The following is a 19,340-nucleotide window of genomic DNA, read 5'->3' as shown; positions in this document are numbered from 1 at the left end:
CCTTTCCAATAGAGATGCTGGAAACTCAGCGGAGATATCACACGCAACCATATGCAAAGGGCCAAGAAACGAGCCGAGCTGGCAACGTACAGTTACAGCAAATCAAGAAGACAAACATAATAAATAAGTATGTTTTTTTGTGTTTCGAATTCATCTCGTCAGTAACTAGCACCATCTGGGTGTCTAGTTAGACGATGTATCTAAACTAGTACCCAAATTAGCACTAGTTAGACACAAAAATAGTTCACATGACACATGTAAACGTCTCACCGACATCAACCATTCCTTGCTAGTCGGACATCAAATACAGTCGTGATTCGCTGGTTGAACACTTTTTAACTGGACCGCTTTTTAGTTGGACCTCTGCTAGTTGGACCACTGTCCAACTAAAAAGCATCTGAACGCAGAGATGCCAGGTACTTTTTTCAAATGTCTGCAATAATAATTTTAAAAGTCTGGGAAGAACAAAAAATGTGAGGCAAGCTAGTGTAACCAAAAGCCTTTATATTCAAAAATCTGCAAATATCTGCAACCAAACTAAAAAATCTGCAAATATCTGCAACCAAACGGAAAAATCTGCAAATATCTGCGTCATCGAAAAAATCTGCAGCTTAAATTAAAAGTCTGCGAATTTGCAGACTTGTCTGCAAATATGGCATCTCTGTCTGAACGTCAAATTGACTTTGACAATCTATCTAACAATCTTTTACACTACTAATGTCTTCTTTGGAGAGTTTTTGACATTTATCAGCGAGTTAAATTCGTTAGTTGGACATAGGCTGTGGTCCAACCAACGAATCACGACTGTATTTCAAACTCGAATCGTCCTGTCACTAAGTTAGTGTCGGATTCTGATGAGACGAAGTCGAAACGCAAGTCACTATTGTATTAAGTCGCGCTCATCAACAGAATTGAATATTTTTTTAAATTATTTTTCGGTTGTTTTGTGCGCCGCGATAACTTTGATAGCTGTTTGTTTGCCGTTTTCCGTGTGAGTGGATTGTCGAAAACTTCGTGTTCCGAAATTCTGGAAATCTGTGTTTATCTTTTTGTCTTTCTCATATAGAAAACTTATGCAATCGGTCGGAATTTCGACCTTTTAACCGAGGCCCGCAGGGCCGAATCTCTTATACCATTCGACTCAGTTCGTCGAGATCGGAAAGTCTGTATGTGTGTGTATGTATGTATGTGTCAAGCAATCTCTGCGATTTTACTCAGAGATGGCTGGACCGATCTGCACAAACTTAGTCTCAAATGAAAGGTACAACCTTCCCATAGGTCGCCATTGAATTTTTTTATTGATCGGACTTCTAATTCCGGAGTTACGCGTTGAAGAGTACGATCACTCAGCAAATTCCCATATAAACTGGTACTACCATGATGTCCAAATGATGCAATGCGTGTTAAAATGTGCACAACATTACTTGGATTTGCGTGAATAGATCATTAATTACCCATCGAAGTCACCTTGACCACATTGGCCACCTATGACGGTTCTTGATGCCTCGGGGAACTTGCTAACTCCTTTAGTTAATGTCATACCCATTTCTCAGCGAATTATTTACCGATTTTTGCAAACTTGATCTGAAATGAAAGGTCCAACGTTCCCATCAGCTGCTATTTAATTTCTAATTAATTCTACTTCCGGTTCCGGAAGTACAGGGTGATGAATGCGAACACACAGCAAATCCCGATTTCAACGTATACTGCCATTAATGTAAAAAGGTGAAAAATTTTCAAAAATGTGATCACAACTGCTTGGATTTGTAGTTCTAGGTCACTAATAGTCATTCAAAGTCTCTTTGGTCACATTGGTCACCATCGACGGCTCCGGAAGCCCCGGTGAAAGTATCTAAATTCAGAATGACATAGTTATATCGATTTCTCAGTAATGACTGGACCGATTTGATCAAACTCAGTCTCAAATGAACGGTGTTGCGTTCCCATAAACTGTTATTAAAGGCCATTTCGATCCGACTTCTGGCTGCGGAGTCACGGGTTGTGGAGTGTGGTCACATAGAAAACTCCTATTCAAACCGATACCGCGATGATTACAAAAAGGATTTTTTCTACTGAAATGGGAGCCAAACATTTTGCATTTGTAGTTCTAGGTTACTGACGCCCCATCGAAGTCGTATCGACCACATTGACCACCATAGACGTGCCTGGGAAAAGAGATCATCTTTCAAAATTAAGGGGGGCGTCTGGTGTTGTGGGTAAAGGAACGACTTCTTTTTTATTTGCATTATTGTTAGTATTGAACCGCTAGAATAGTCTTCCGCAATCTTTGTTGCCACGCTGAACTGTGAATCAAAGTGATAGCTCGACATTTTTTATTACCCAATGAGTTAAAAGTGATAAGTATGCCCTCATTCATTCCTTCTGAAACTAGTCGGGACATCAATTTAGAGCTGCTTGATTGGATTATTACCAAAGTAAACTCACATTTGCAAAGTATAATGCGCACCGCGATTCAGAGCAGTTCACATTACGCTGTAAATTTTTAACATTTGTAATATTTTTGTAGGTTTAGTTTGGTATAGAATTTCACTTCCTCGGCTAATCGCAAAGAATACAAAAGCACCATCGACTCTCGCTGTGGAGGATAGGCCGAACGAGCATTGCCCTCCAATACAGTTAACAGGAAGAGCAGAGAAGCAGGATATCAGCACTGCCTGGGAATCAACCCAGTGGCAACCCTATTGATCACATTGACCACCATAGACGGTTCTGGAAGTGCCCGGGAAAATGACCATCTTTCAAAATTAAAAAAACTCACATCATTGTTTCGGAGATGGTTGGACCGATTTTCACAAACTTAGTCTCAAACTAAAGGTATATTATAGACTCCTATGAAATTTCGTACGCATTGGTTATGTGGTTCCGCAATTAAATAAATTAATGGTCTGGTCATATAAGAAACTCCCATAAAAATTTTCATTTCAAAGGGAGATCCCATGAAATTTCAGCAATCGAATTTGTATTTTTGTTTCCAAATGTCCTTATATTGCATGAAACGTCGAGATTATATGTTATTCAGAATTTTTTTTTGAAAAGCAATCTTTTTGGCTGATTTTGCACATTCTACCCTTCTCATATGGAAAGGTTACGCAATCGGTCGGAATTTTGACCTTTTAACAGAGGCCTGCAGGACCATTCGATTCAATTCGTGGAGATCGCAATATAACGCTTCCAAAAGCTGCTATTGAATTTTTAGTTGATCCGACTTCCGGTTTCGGAGTTACGGGTTGAAGAGTGCGGTAAATAGCCAATTCTCATATAAACTAGTAACACCATGATGTCCGAGTAATGTATATTCAAATAGGTTCAGCATTACTTGTACTTTCGGGTTTAGATCATTAATGACCAATCAACGTAGCTTTGATCACATTAGCCACCTATGACGGTTCTCGATCTCGCCTAGTTCCTAAGCTAATATCACACCTATTTTCCAGCAAACTCTCAATCGATTTTTACAAACTTGATTGCAAATGAAAGTTATAATACTTCCATTGACTGCTATTGAATTTTATTCAGTTCTGACTTTTGGTTCCGGAGTTATAGGTTGGTTATTGCGGCCACATACGAATTTCTCATATAAACCGGTATAATCGTAATATCTTAAAGGTTGAAAATCTATTGAAATGAAAATCAAATTACTTGGATTCGCTGACATAAATCATTCATGGTGAATCAATGTTTCTTGAAAAAAATAGTCCACTATCGATAATTCCGGATGTCCCGGGTTAATATTCCATAACTAAAACCACAACTAATGCTGATGACAACCAATTCATACTAATTTAGTCTCAAATGGAAGGTATAATTTGAAGTTGGCTGTTGTACCCTCTATCCATCCCTCCTCCTTCTTCCTTTCACACTCCTCACAACTCTCACCGCAAGTGCTCGAATCTGCTCAACATACACTGCGTGCAAGCACAAGACAATTCAGCGAGACACGCGAAATGAAATAACCGCATCACCTGTCGTGGGTACAGTGTGGAAACTCGTTCCATATGATATGTGTAATGTGGATATGATATTAGAGATGTCTTAGGAACCCATCCACGAAACTTATTTTGGATGTGTAACGGCTGCGCTTACCTGGGGCCGCATTATGCAACCAATTCGAATCGACTTTTTCATACAAGCTTGTATACAAATAACCTTTCGTTTCGAGATGCGCAATGTCACCCCTGTTTTCAAGCGACTACTTCCGTAAATTGTCTTCATGATGTTACGAGAATCCAATGCCCGACGACAATTACCTAAAATCCTTAAAAGATGACATTGTTGATTTGAAAGATGTCGTAAAAGCTCTCTCGGTTAAAGTTTAGTCGAAACCGTTATCTCCAACCGTAAATACACATCGAAAAGGATTACTGGATATAATCAAAGAGAATAGTGAAAGAGACGCAGAGTGAAAATCAGTCAAAACGGCAACACTCCCTTTACGATGATTTCAACACTAGAATTTGGCAACCGTTTCCAAAGGCAGCACTTTAAATGACTCCTATTATATTTTGAAAACAAACCTTTTGTCGATCGTTGAATTTGTTTATCAAACGATGTGCATTTCGAAACAAAGAGATGAAATAATTCTAAAACTTGTTTTTACTCATACATAGACTCTAGAATGCACCTTACAATCACGATTGCACTAAATTCTGACGAAAATTCAATTTTTTTTTTGATAGATTTACAATACTTATCTCCTCCAACTCAGGCATGAGTAATGTTTATTTACATTGCACGATTGGTCTGCTCAATAAGGTATTTTTGGCTTCACACTATTCGTCTCTTTTCCTATTCTCTTTGGATATAATCACAGAGAACAGACATATAAACTAGAACAAACTTTCCTGAAAAACCTATGTAAGCATTTAAATGAAAAATCGCCGCATACAGGTTCTCATGCATGAATCTCCTTTGTATCCAAGTTTGCATGCAACGCCCGTATAGAATTTGCTTACCGGTCGTAGCGCCGGCTAGTGGCAAGTTGTTACTTGCTAGTGACATTTTAAAACGACAGTTTTATTTCTTACACACATTGAAAACTTGACTTGTATGTCAGTTCTCAGTGATATAATCCAGTTCCAAATACACCTAAGCACAAGTGTGAAGATGACCAACTAAAAACCAAAAACGTGGAGCTAAGGCTTGAAACGATAAAAACAGTCTCACCACCTGAGTAGCTGTTATGGTCTACTTGTCAGCATTTGACCCCAGCATGACGAATGATGAAGTTTCGACCCTAGTGAAAGAATGCCTGGGCGAGGATATACAACCAAGGATAGTTCGTCTAGTTCCTAAGGACAAGAATGTCACATCTCTGAGCTATATAACATATAAGATCGGCGTTCGTAAAGCATATAGCGATAAGACCCTCTTCAAAAAAACCTGGCCAGAAAACATCTACTTTCAGGAATTTGTGAATAACTCAACAAAACAACGACCAATTATCAGGATATACCGGAAAAACTAGCCTTTCTAACTTTATTTTCCTCGGCAATCAACATACCTAACGAATCGAAGACTCCTTCTGTGTCAGGTAAAGCCAAGGAGGGTATATGTCCTTCCGAAGCACATTCTATGCTATATATTTTGATGTCGCGAAAGCATTCGTCAAGGTGCCCCCCAACATTGTGGTTTTGAAACTGGAGCGACTAGGTTTTCCTGACTGGGTAATCAGATGGCTGCATTCTTACCTCTCACAACGGATTAGTTAGAATTGTCACCACACGCTCAAGCGCATTCGTAACTATAATTAGTTCAGATGTTTGCGTTGGGACTTCGTCTTTTCAGAACCACGGCACTCTGAAGAGACGAAGTCGAAACGCAAACACCTGGACTAATTATAGTTAGGTTTTGTGCCTTTCATGCATAAAGACGGGGAGTAACGCGCATTCGTAACGCCAACCGGTGTGCCTCAAGGAAGTTATCTAGAACCACTGATCTTTCTCTTATTCATCATCGATCCGTACAGCTGCATCAACTCTGAAAAACTACTCTATACTGATGATTTGAAAATCTTTCGTTCAATTGCCTCAGCACTCGACTCTGTTGTGCTCCAAAACGATATAGCCAATATAGAGGAATAGTGCTTGCTGAACGATATGCAGATCAACGTTAATAAATGTAAGGTGATAAGTTTCGGACGCTCGGCAAGTATAAGGCGTTGCGAATATACTCTTCAAGCCTGTGTCATCGAGCGGGCGGATTCTATCCGTGACTTGGGAGTGTTATTTGACAGAAAACTTCGTTTCACCGACCACATCACTGCAACAACGGCGAAGGCTTTTGCAACATTGGGTTTTCTAAAACGGAACACTGGCGATTTTGTGGATTTCTACGCACTGAAATCTTTATATGTACTGCGCACTGGTTCGGAGCACCTTGGAGTATGCTGTACAAGTATGGGCGCCGTACAAAGCCGTTCAATGTTGCCGACTGGAGCGCGTTCAGAGAAGTTTTGTACGATTTGCTCTCAGAAAATTGCCATGGAACGACCCTATCCGTCTTCCGCCGTATAATAATAGATGCATGTTGCTAGATTTGCCAACGCTGGAGTCTCGCCGCACTTTCTTGCAAAGAATGTTCATTTTCGGTATGTTGTCGAACAATATTGACTGTTCCGACATTCCCTCAAGGATTCATTTGTTTGTTCCCCCTCGTGATATAAGGAATCGTCCGCTTCTGTGGATTCCTAGGTACCGTACAGAATATGGCCAGAACAATTCGCTTGACAGACGTTGTAGCAGATTCAACGAAACTGCTTTAGTTTATGACTTCCATACCAACAAATCTGATTATAAGCTAGCAATTAGAAATTTTTAACATTGACACTAGAAGTAGCATTAAGTGTAATCTGTACGATACATATCGAAGATGTAATAATAACAAAAATAATAAAATTCCTTAACTAATTTAGTTATAGGTTTTGTGCTCTTCACGCGCAAAGATGGTTTTCTCCTTAATGAAGAAAAAAAGTTTTTACCAAAATTGTTCTCCACTAAGGAGAAATATAGCATACTGGTAATAGTGGCAAGACGCCAGATCAAGAAAATATAAGTTGAACCGTTTCTGCGCATCTACAAATCGCCTGCTAAATCAGAACCTATAGTGCAAATGTCGTCATGCTCTTCGTTCGAACATTCTAATATTTTACTACTCATTTCAATTTAGCGTCTTCTACACCTTGCAAACGTGTAATTTGGAATACCTTGCATTTTATAGCTCCGTCAAGGATTGCCTATTCGCTTAGCATATAAATACTTTGAACTCTTGAATAGCCGTTGTTGTAACGAGAGTAAATTATAACTTGTGAATAAGTAATAAAAATCAAATTCAACATCAATAATGCGTCGTTCGACGTTCTATAGCCTTTCTTTTAACAAAGAACATGTTTTTTTTTTGGGATTTTTTGTGTCTATTGCCTTACATTTGGAATTGTTTTCATAAGGAACTTCACAAATTTCATCAGAGCATAATTAAAGATTTAAGTAATATTTTGAAAGCCCCTCCCGAAACAAAATCCTGGCTACGGGCCTGACTGGGTAATATGACTGGGTGATAGATTGAAAAGATTATTTGTACAATTTTCAATTTTGTATATTTTTCTCAATACTCTAAGTTTTCTTAGCTAATAACGTATTGTTTTATTAATATATTAAAAATGCAATTTGTCGGCATCATCGACAAACAAGATATGAATTTAGCTAATTATTATGCTATCGCGTAATCAGTCAGCACCTAGGTTGTTCAGCTCAGTCATCCTTCTCCTTGAAGGCAGCTAGTAGTCTAATCAGCTTGGAACTGTCTTGTATTTGTAATTGATAGAATGGGAAACTCTTAAGTGAATGCAAGCCCGGCAGACAGAAATACTAACGATACTTACATTCCGGACCTTCGCATGCGACACTTGCCCGTCCGATCGTGATATGTGCCCTTCGGGCACGGAGCAGCTTCCAACTGAACAGAATCGGTTTGTGCCGAACTCGGCAAAGCTTCAATGTCCGAGTGGCTGTGGCGAGCCATACTGTCCATGGACTCTCTGGCGGGTGAATTCTTGCGATAGCGATTGCGCCGATTCGGCGCTATGCGCGCATTTGAGTTGCGGTACTTCGGTTTCAGGACCGGTTCAACGATAACCTCTACGGGAATTTCCTGGTAGTCGTAATGAATTGGGCTTGGATGATAGTTTGGAGTAGGTTTGAATATATAAATGTTGCTTGATGGTGGTGTTGTTGTTCCTGTTGCAGTCATGCTGTAGGAAGAATTACCAGGTTTGGAGGGCATTGCTTCCATGACGAATAGATCTTCGGCAGCTTCGGTCGCTGGTTTGCTCGGCTGATCTTCCGTTGGTGCTTCAGCCGTGGTTGTACTTGTTCGTTTGGTAGAAGTTATCGCAACCGGTAATTTCGTAGTGGATTTTGGTGGCTTCGTGCCGCCAAAAATCGGAAGTGGATTAACTGTTAGATGCGATGGATCGTAATCATAGTCTCCGTAATCATAAATTGTGTCATCCTACGGAATGGAACGAAAATTTTAGATGATTAGAAAACAAAGGTAAAAGTTAAATTGAAAAACTATGCAAACTCAGCCATGTCGACAAATTCATTTTTTTTGTTAGCATTAAATTGTTGATTTTAAACATTTTTCCAACCTGACGGAATTTGTTTCTCGTTTCTTTCAAACGTTTGTATTGTCAGTAGCTTCTCTTACCCCAAATTCACCATCAAACTTCTCTCCATCGACCGATATGATTTTCACATCTTTTATGTTGACGTGAATGTTGTATTTGCCGGTCTGCCGCTGATCATATGTGGTTATGGATGGCCGTGGCCTTCCGCTGCCTCCACCACCCTCGCTGCCGTGCGATTTGGTCAATCTCATGCTTGCACTTTCCGTTATGCCAACACCGACGATCGAAACCAGCATCAAGGTGGGCATCCAAAAGTTCTTCGCTTTGTTGGCCATCGTCCCAGAACAAGGCTCTGCGAATGGATGCGATAGTAGACAGAGGTAAGTGATAATTAAAATGTGTGATTGGGCGAAGGTGAGAAAAGGGAAACGGGATTATTGCAGATTTTTTGGGCGTTAACGGTACCAGTGTTTAATAATAATCTTTTGGGGCTCGCGCTACCTGGCACTATGTTACGCGAATTGACCGTTTTTCCACAATGGCTTTTAACTTATTTTAATCATGTAATTTTATTGTTCTCTTATTCCAATCATTTTCTAAAGCCATATTTGGCAAACACTTCGCGTGTGTTTTATTTCTGTCGAGTATTTCTGTGACCGAAGCTATGATTTTATCTCGGATTTTATATAAAAAGAAGCACATAAGTTATAACGTCAGGAGCCTTACATTGGAATAGTAGCGATTTTATATTACATAAACATTTTCAATTGTATCGCTTTTTGAGTAAGTAAGTAAGTAAGTAAGTATCTATGTAAGTAAGTTAGTATATAAATAAGTAGGAAATAAAGGAAGTAAGTAAGTAGGTAAGTAAGTAAGCATGTATGTTAGAGTGACAGGAAAAAAATTACCCCTATCGGCCCATGTCTGAGTCGATTTCTAGTCCCACCAGGAGTACTTGTTCCAAATTTGAAGCAAATCGGACAAGTCTAGCTACCGGACCAACGTGCCTGAAGTTTGTATGGGATTTTTCTACAATTTACATGGAGAAAACTCAAAAACTCGCATTTTCGCCGCTAGGTGGCACTATATGCATCGTATTATCGCTGTAAGTAAAAATAAGAAAGATAATTTAATTGCCTACAACTTTGTCGAAGACTGCTAGTGAATCCGGCTTTGTTAAAAGAAGTAATTAAACTTTTAATGAAGTTATGTCTGAGTCAGTTTTGCATAGGGCGTAGCAGTGCTTGGTTGTGTATCAGTACTTGATGCGCACGAACTAAATATTTTTGTGAAATAATGGTTAGGTTTAGGTCAATAGTATGTACAGAAGATTTATAGTAAATAATACGAGTCATGTTTTGGTTAGAAAATCTTAGTTCCACATTTTACCGCATAGAGGGCGCCGACACTAACTTTTCACCAGAAAGAGATAGAGATTAGGTGTCTTCCACAAAGTTGTAGAACAAGCATTTTTAATTCTTCCGAACATCTCGATATTCTACCTCACTTCTATAAAAAGTTAGTGTTGGCGCCCTCTATGCGATCACAGGTGGAACTAAAATTTTCCAACCAAAACATAGCTCGTATTATGTCCTACACTTCTTCTGAACATACTATTCAGCTAAATCTAGCCATTATCTCACAAAAATGTATAGTTGGTGGGAATCGAGTACCGATACACAACCATGCACTGCTAGGCCCCATGCAAAACTGACTCAGACATCACTTCGTTAAAAGTTTAATAACTTCTTTTAACAAAGCCAGATTCACTAGCAGTCTTCGACAAAGTTGTAGGCAATTAAATTATCTTTCTTATTTTCACTTACAGTGATAGTACGATGCATACAGTGTCATCTAGCGGCGAAAATGCGAGTTAGTGGGGTTTCTCCATGTAAATTGTCGAACAATCCCATACAAACTTCAGGCACGTTGGTCCGGTAGCTAGACTTGTCCGATTTGCTTCAAATTTAGAGCAAGTACTCCTAGTGGGACTAGGAATCGACTCAGGGGTGGGCCGATAGAGTTTTCAAAAATTCATCATTTTTCTGGGCACTCTAATGTATGTGAGTAAGTTAGTAAATAAGTATGTATGTATGTATGTAAGTAAATAAGTATGTATGTAAGTAAGTTACTAAATAAGTAAGTTAGTAAATAAGTAATCGAAACTATTTTACATGACTTTTAATAAATTAATATAAAGAACAAGGAATAAAGAAAAATAATAACATTATCTAATCTCTTCAGAAACACAATTAATATAAAAAACAGCGGGGTATATTAACACAATGCATACTTTGTCAATCGAAATACGAAATACAAATATGGACAAGAAAGCTGTTGACAATACATTTTTATAAAATAAATCGCAATATTTGTACTTCTTTTTTTACTTCCAGTTTATTTAACACGTTAGCATAACTGAGCCGTAAATCCATCATGTTCTTACGATTTGTAAAATTAAAAAAAAACCATTGGCTCTCAAGCATGAAACTTATCTGCTCGAAGCGCTAACTAGAGTTCATTATTAGTACCGGTCTAATGATGACGAAAGTACTTCCTTGTGTTAATGGTTTAGGATGGTTGTTATATTTTATTATTTTGGGATAAATATTACAGTTTTACATTAATTTAAATTACAGATAATAAGAAAATACTCACTATGCTATATTTCACCCTAAGGAGGAAAATTTGGTAAAAACCAAAATTTCTCACTAGGGTGAAAATTTGTTGGTAAAAACCAGTCTTTGTACAGGAGGGCACAAATCCTTATTTCATACTTAGTTGCGTTTCGGCTTCGCCTCATCAGAAACCGACACTAACTTATTGTCGGAATAGATTAGCGCTGGCTTGACGCAAATCCCTTAAAACTAAAACACCCTAGTGAGAACTTTTGGTTTTTACCAAATTTTCCTCCTTAGGGTGAAATATAGCATAGTGTTTTCGCATAGGCCTGCTAAGCCAAGACAAGTTTCGGCTTCACTGTGTCTCATCGGCATAAACAGAACTTCTGCTCGAACGAGACATCACGCTTGATCAGTCGTTCGAATGAAACACAAAGTGTGTTTTAGTTTTAAGGGATTTGCGTCAAGCCGGCGCTAATCTATTCCGACAATAAGTTAGTGTCGGTTTCTGATGAGGCGAAGCCGAAACGCAACTAAGTATGAAGAAAATACTCGTTTGTTCGATTGATACTGAAACATTCAGCCGAAATCGATATTTTGTTGCAAATTATGGAGAGCCGGAATTATATTTATATTTTCGAGGATAGGTTGGTTGTTTCACAAACGGAAGAATTCACCTAGAATTTGAATTTTTCAGTGGATAACTTCGACTATTAACACCTGCACTCTTTAATCCAGTGATTTTCGCCCACTATCGTATTTTCTATCCAGATTTCCATCTCCGAATTTCATTTTAGTATAAACCGTAACCGGAAAAACCATTTTTTGGAGATTAACCACTGCGACCAGTATTTAGATCTATTGTGGTAAACCAATTCCTAGTGATGTAACGATAAATTTTCCATCTATATATTTTTCAGAGGGACAAAACATATTTCTAACACAGCATAGTAAAAACGACCGCACTCATCATGGGTGGCTGATGCAGTGAAATCTTTTTATACGACCGTATAGCTCACTGCACACCTGACCATGTCCTTATGATCGCTAAAGGGATGGGAATGTTAGTTGAATACCGACTTAAGAAGATACGGGGAACCCACGCAATCTCCATAGGTATTACGGATGTTAGAATTTGTTAGTAGGGAAGGAAAATGGGATGTGGATTTAGAGTAATTATATATATTCAACAAAACAAAAAAAATGATAATAGAAATTATTATAAATCGGATTGATCTCACCAAATTTATTGCGGTGGCGGTAGGCATCAGGCACGGCCGACAGACTACTTTCTCCGAGCGTTCCGCTTAGCAGTAGTGAAGAATCTGAGATGTCGATGACGTCTTCGTCAACATCGATAAGGACCCGGGTTACGATTCTCAATTCAAATTTTTTTTGTAAAAATTTTATTGTCCAGTTGGTTATAATTTCTTATTTAGTTACAATTTAAATAAAATTTGTATCCCTCTACAGTACGCTCATCTGGTGGTACACTTGTCATGTAGCATAACATCTGGCTGAAGTTCTTCAATATGCGTTGACGTGTACGTCTTGATTGGTGTTTTAGAACCGGGTAGATCCAATCCTCTGGCTGTAGTTGGCTCAGCCTTCGATCCATCGCTAGGAAGGTGTTCCGTTGGTATATCCAAATAGCTTTGTTCACACTACATTGAAGCAGATGGTGCTCGATGGTATCGGTTTGATCAGAACAATTACTGCAGTCGGAGTCGGTTCTTCTGTTAATTTTATGTAGTAGCTCATTGGTGATTAGCTTGCGATGTATAACTGAGAACCACGTAGATCGTTGACTCGAATTCAGCAATTTGGAATGGATGTTTTTGTAGATGATTTTCCAGTCGCGTAGTGGATTCTCTCTCACTATTTTAGGCTCCTTTAGTTGTTTTATGAAGTAGGAATATATTACGCTGGAACAAGGTGCTCTTGCGATTTCTTCGGTTAGAAATGCGGATTCTTTCACTACTGTACGAATGTGCTCGTATTTTCGGGGAACACTTGACAGATTGGGTGGATTCGCGTTGTGCTCAAGAAAGCTCCAGAGAAAAGGTAAGTCCGAAGCCATTTGCATCATGCGGTTCGTTAGCAAAGCCTTGGCTTTGATGGGTGGTGAATGCAAGTTTAAACCACCTCTGTTCGTAGGAAGTATCAAAGTTTCGAATGCAATCCGTGTCCATCTTTTCCCATACCACAGAAATGAGCCGATTCGTGAAATAAACTTTCCACTGTGTTTGTTGGGGAGGGGGATTACTGATGCTGTGTACCATATTTTCGACGTTATGTATGTATTAATCAAGAGAACTTTCTGTACGAGATTCAAATTTCTTATGTTGTTCATCCACATACACGTTTGAAATCCTCGTAAAACCGCAACCCAATTTTGATCAACCATTTCGGAAAAATTTTCCGCAAAGTGTATTCCGAGGATTTTCACTGTATTCACTATCTGCAGCCACTCATTTTCTGGTGTCAAGTTGATTAAACCAATTTTTATGGCGTTGGTTTTCTGGGTGTTTAGTCTTGCCCCCGAGACAACTGCAAATGCTTCAAAAATGTTTATAACAGTTCGTAACTGGACGTCACTGTCGATAAACATCGATATATCATCAGCGTAGGCATTCAAGACAGTATTTGGACATTCTCTTTGCAATTTATCAAGCAGTGGTTGCAGATAGAGTACAAACAATAGCATTGATAATGGATCCCCTTGTCGTACCGATCTTTCTATTTTTATTTCGTTTCCCAGTTTGCCATTAATTAGCACCCTTGAGAAGCTATTGTTCGTACAGTAAATTAGCAGGTTGATCAACTCGGGATTAAAATTCATTTTGCTCATCGTACTTGTCAGGAAGCTGTACTCTACCCTATCAAAGGCATGGTCGAAGTCAAAAGCAACCAGTAGTCCGTTTCTATGGTTCGCTTTTAGCTCACAAATGCGGTCAAGTATTCGAGCAGTGGCTTCGAATATGTTACGCTTTCCATTGGAGCATTTTTGATGTTTGGATAGCACGAATGGAAGCAAGGGGGCAACTCTACTTTTTATTATTCTAGCGAATATTTTGTAATCAACATTCAGGAGCGAGATCGGTCTGAATGCCTTAACGCTATTATCACCCTTCTTCTTTCTTACAAGTACGAGCACGCCGTCAAAAAATTTTTTGGGAGCATTAGAGGTCATTGCTTCATTTATGACAAAAGTAAACTCTCTCTCGATTACTTGCCATGCCTTTAGATAAAACTCCTTTGGTAAACCATCATTGCCGGGAGATTTTCGTGAACTGCTCAATTTAATTGCTTCTAGAACCTCATCGGAAGATATTTCGTTCATTAGTCGTTGATTGGCCTCATTTTCGCGCGGGATGCAATGTGCTGGATTGAAGTCGTTGCTCTCGACCGGATGAGTGGAAGAGTACAATCTAACAAAATATTCTTGTACACTCTGCTGTATCGCATTTGGCTCTCGTATTGTGTCAACTCCATCCTGCAGTATATTTATTGAGGTTTCGGTCCGGCGGCTTTTCTGGTTCGCTATATGAAAAATTGATGTGTTTTCCCCTGCTATATAGATTTCGTTCCAGCACCGTGTGCGATGTGCATAGCTGCGTCGGAGAGAGAGCATCCTTCCTTTAATGTGATTTATTGTTTGCAGCTGGTGAGGATCGCCATAATAACGATCATAGGCTGAACGAAGCATGGCATAGTACAGTTCTATTGTATCATGGAATGAGCGCCGTTGAATGGACGATTTCCATTTAAGGAAGGCGATCAGTTTTGGCTTCACGAATTGAATCCACCAGTCAATCCACGTACGAAAGTTCCGTCGATGCCTTGTCCAGTACCTCCATTTCACGTGTAGTTCCTCAATGACCGCTGGATCATCAACCAAGCTCGGATGCATACGCCATATTCCACGACCAGGTGGATTTCCAAGTGTTGGAAGAACAGTGCGGATTATGTATGCTTTGTGATCAGAGAAGGCTGTAGCAACAAAATTTGCAGTTCGGATCCAGCCTCGCATATTCGGCGTGGCGAGAATTCTATCTATCCTAGAGGCAGAATCGGATCTAATAAAAGAAAATTCGACGTGTTGGCGGTTTAGAACCTCCCAGCTATCGTCTACACCTGAAGCGGTCATGAATCGTTTGAGCATTGGGCTGTGTGCGTTTGAACCAGTAGCATCTTTTTGGTTTACAACTGAATTGAAGTCACCACCAATGATAACTCGGTTCGTGGAGTTGTAGAAGTAGTATGGTAGCACGTTGTTGTAGAAGTTTTCCCGCGCGTTTCGATTTTGCGTTCCCGATGGTGCGTAAACGTTGATTAGTGTGACGTCATTGATCCGTGCGCAGATTAATCTCGAGTCTATGCTTCTATCAACATGCGTAAGGGATAGAAAGCTTCGTGCTGCAATCGCTGTTCCTCTTTTATGCTCATCTACATTGTACTCAATGATGAAGCCTGGTATGTTGAGATTTGTTGTTGCCACTTCCTGCAGGAGGATAACATCTAGTTCGGCGGTCCGGATAAAGGTATTCAGGGCATCGAGTTTTGTCCCGTTTGTCACTGCGTTCATGTTGATTGTAGCAATCTTGTAGCTCCTCATATCAGCCATCTTGATCGTGGGAAAACTGTTCGTTGACATGTTGACACCGCCAGCTGAATGTTGTCACGGCAGTGGCAGGAGCAGGGAGACCAACATAACTGCTTGTGTAGACGGGAGTAGCAACAATAGCTGAGAATAGTGGAATCTTGCTGAGGATGGCAGTATCATATTTTGCTTCGGCGGGACATATACTGTCCAAAATGCTTACCGAGGAGGCTGTAACCGCTGCTAGCAGATTCATTCCACCACAGCCGGGGAGCGCTGGCATCTTACTGTTACACCGACAGAACGACCTGAAGGTTGCTAAGGTTGCAACTGTATATAGTTTTTGGCATTTTTTGTTGATTTGCAGTCGGCACGAGTAGTTCCTTGGCGCAGTGGAGGCGGCGTGTGCTGGGAAGGGTGAAAGTAGCGAAGCGAAAAATACTGCTTGTATATACAGTTTGTTGCTACGGTGTTGAAGCGAGTAGCTGGTCAAAATTTCACGGACGGTGAACAGTTCAATGATGTTATTATTGCACCAACGACTCGTGTAGTAGATGAATGCAACTGCATGAAGGAAACGTTGCATTTTGGGTTTGTTTTTATTTCGCCTATGAGACGAGTAGCACCAGGTCGCAGCGACAGCGGAAAAGACTGGAAGCATTGGAAACTTGCTGAGGATGGCAGTATCGAACAATACTTCGGCGGGACATATACTGCCCAGAATGCTTACCAGGGCAGCCAAAAAAGCTGCTTGCAGATTCAGTTTGTTGTGGCGGTGGCGAAACAGGTAGCAGTTCACTTTATCATCTCGGATGGTGAGTGTTTTGTTACGCCGACAGGATAGGTTGGTTGGTATAGCAGCTTTATCAGAAGATTGTGTTGTGATGTTTTTCTTTCGCTGACGTGGTGAGTGGTGGCGGGACGTAGTAACAGCGACGGCAGCTGAAGATAGTCGAAATTCGCTGAAGACGGCAGTATCATATTTCACTTCGGCGGGACATATACTGTCCGTAAAACTTACCGAGGAAAATGTTATGTTGTGTTGACACTCTCGGTTGTTGATGGCTATAGACGAACAATTCAATGTAACAGTAGCGGGAGTGCTTGACGGTGGCATATTGTTAGTTGAATGATGTATTTGGTTGCAGCCGAGTGCTGCGGCAGCGACGCAAAATAAGAAGCTAGTATATATATTTTTGATCTGACTAGACTGGTTCAGGCAGGATGGCCTTTTCATTGCTTGTTTCGTGAAATTGAACGTGTGTGATGTGAATGTTGCTCTTGCCTTGTGTCAGTCCGAGACACTCTTTTTTCGTTATTTATTCTGTCATTTTCAAGAGGTGATGCTGGTCTTTTTGTGTTTACTGTGATGGTCCTGGTTTTGTCCATGATGGAATCATCATCTTCTGCGAAGCCAGCAAATGGGCTAGTAAGGCTAACGGTGTTAACATCGGTTGTAGCTTGGGAGGTGCTGATTGTCATTGTTTGTTGCTGGCATCTTCTCTCGGATGTGTTTTGGGATGACTCTACCACCATTGTAGAATCACTTCCAGCAAGCGATGTATTTGATCCGTGGTGTTGTGCACCCTTTTTTTAATTCTGAGGAGCTAGCGTTTTTAGGCTGGCGAAAGATCTGCTGTGAAGTTGGTCTATTATCACCATTTTTCACTATTTCGGCAAGGGTTAGGCGACCGCTAACGCTCGGTTTAAGTTATTTTGCATACTCAGAGCACTTTTGAGCATAGTGAACTCGTTTGTTGCAATGTTTGCATGTGGCGACTTGACCTTTGTAGGTGACGAGAGTCATAGTCGTGTCCACCATCACATACGACGGTATCGGTTTTATGAGTTTCATGCGCATTATTCTCACTCCATTAGGAACTCCAGGAAAAAAGTCTTTCCAGACTTCATCACGGATTGAGATGGTTTCCCCATACTCACGCATCCTGTATGCTAGTTGTCTATTACTTGTGCTCGGGCGGAGATCATGAACTCTAACCTCAACAGACCCATCTTCCATTGACAGTGGGATGCTGTAGGATTTTCCGTCGTGTTCAAGCTGGTGTTTCATGTTGTGTTCTTGTACTATATCCTGGGCTGTTTGGGTCGAGTCGGTGCCCACGAAGACACGTCCATTGCTGACTTGCAGGTGCTGTAGCTGGGTCGCTTCGATAGCGAGATTTTTCGAAATGAATTCTGCTATTGCGGGAAAGTTTAGTTTTGTCGGTAAAACTCTGAAGTTAATGACAAATGTTTTGTCAACCGATGATGCCATTTTGGCAGTTGCTGGTTCCGTCTATCGGAATATCACTTGTATGTCGGACTAGGTCCGGGAATTTCGTAAAAAAAAAAACAATCCAGATATTGTTGTGGAAACACGTGTGCTCACAACAACAGTTTACTGTCAACTGAACAGAAACTCAACTGTAAAATCGGTGATTACGATGCTGACGGTTTCACAAAACTGACAATATCATTTAGCACTCCAGAACAATAATATTTCACAGCATTGAACGGTTAATTTCTTCAGTAATAAAAGGCAAATTCGCACTACCAAGAATGTTTTTCAATCGATGAAAAAACGTGACAAATTAGAAAATCGCGTCCGATTTTGCTCAAAGCCTACTCCGATCTTCAGAGGGAGAAAACATATTTCTTTCATCAAAATCACTTTTAATTAGAAGAAATAACATTTAATTAAAATATTGATTGGGTTAATAAAATAAAAAAAAACTTTTCGATGATTTTTGATAGATGATGATTTGATTCAAGATAAGTGCTTTTTTTGTAGTTATAGAAGCAGCTCAATTTTCACCTTCAGGTGCTCAATACACTTCTCCTAGAATTTGTACTATAGTTTAATTGCTTGGAAAAGGTAGTCGAAAATAATCGAAATTTATAGGTTTTTATCAGTTTTCAAGGCAACAAAGATATATCAAAATCTCATTTTTCAACGTAAACCTAAAAGATATGGCAGAACTGCTCCATACACGGAAAACCGATACATCACAAATTCAACCAAAAAATTAGTTGATTATTTGATTTCGTCTAGTTGATATTTGTTTTGATGCTCAGTCTGGACACGAACGTTTTAGCCTAGCACAAAACTTGAACAGCTTACCTGAGTTAAAGATTGCAACGCTTATCTCAGCTTGAAGCGTTTGTTTCAGTCCGGACACAATCGCATACGCCGTTAGACTACCGTTTCAGTCGGGCACAAAAAACTGGAATTCAACTAATCTCATTGTTGAATTAAACTAGATCATCGTGAAGTTCAACCTAGGATATTTCAAACGTTTTGTTTCATCTACCGACGGATGAAGGTATGGAATTAAATTGTTGAACTACTCCGGAGGACAACGTAAATATAATATTTAGTTACGTTTCTCATAATGTTATCTTTTTATTAACTGCAGTCTTAAAAGATACGAAATGGCCAAAAGTATTTAAAGATTGTTGGTAATTGATTAAC

The 19,340-nt window shown here is 39.8% G+C and overlaps 2 protein-coding genes across 3 annotated transcripts; both read right to left on the bottom strand.

Moving 5' to 3' along the window:
- Window positions 1-7,685: 7,685 nt before the first annotated feature.
- Window positions 7,686-8,992, bottom strand: LOC131685240 (uncharacterized). Of its 2 annotated transcripts, none has more exons than XM_058968828.1 (3): window positions 8,725-8,992; window positions 7,898-8,526; window positions 7,686-7,815 (listed from the first exon to the last, which is right to left on the bottom strand). In XM_058968828.1, the coding sequence occupies exons 1-3, from the start codon at window positions 8,977-8,979 to the stop codon at window positions 7,767-7,769; spliced, it is 933 nt and encodes a 310-aa protein (XP_058824811.1). In that variant the 5' UTR covers window positions 8,980-8,992; the 3' UTR covers window positions 7,686-7,766. The 2 variants fall into 2 exon arrangements, with proteins under 2 accessions (XP_058824811.1, XP_058824812.1); XM_058968829.1 differs by having other exon boundaries at window positions 7,752-7,819.
- A 3,678-nt stretch (window positions 8,993-12,670) lies between these two features.
- On the bottom strand, window positions 12,671-17,205 carry LOC131682701 (uncharacterized). The gene is made up of 2 exons (XM_058964389.1): window positions 16,092-17,205; window positions 12,671-16,032 (listed from the first exon to the last, which is right to left on the bottom strand). Exons 1-2 carry the CDS (start codon window positions 17,103-17,105, stop codon window positions 15,880-15,882), a joined length of 1,167 nt encoding a protein of 388 aa, XP_058820372.1. The 5' UTR covers window positions 17,106-17,205; the 3' UTR covers window positions 12,671-15,879.
- Window positions 17,206-19,340: the final 2,135 nt, after the last annotated feature.

This window comes from Topomyia yanbarensis, chromosome 2 (assembly GCF_030247195.1).
Source record: "Topomyia yanbarensis strain Yona2022 chromosome 2, ASM3024719v1, whole genome shotgun sequence".
Classification (NCBI taxonomy): Eukaryota; Metazoa; Arthropoda; class Insecta; order Diptera; family Culicidae; genus Topomyia; species Topomyia yanbarensis.
Note: the sequence above shows the minus strand (reverse complement) of the source record. Positions and strands in the feature narration are given on the sequence as shown.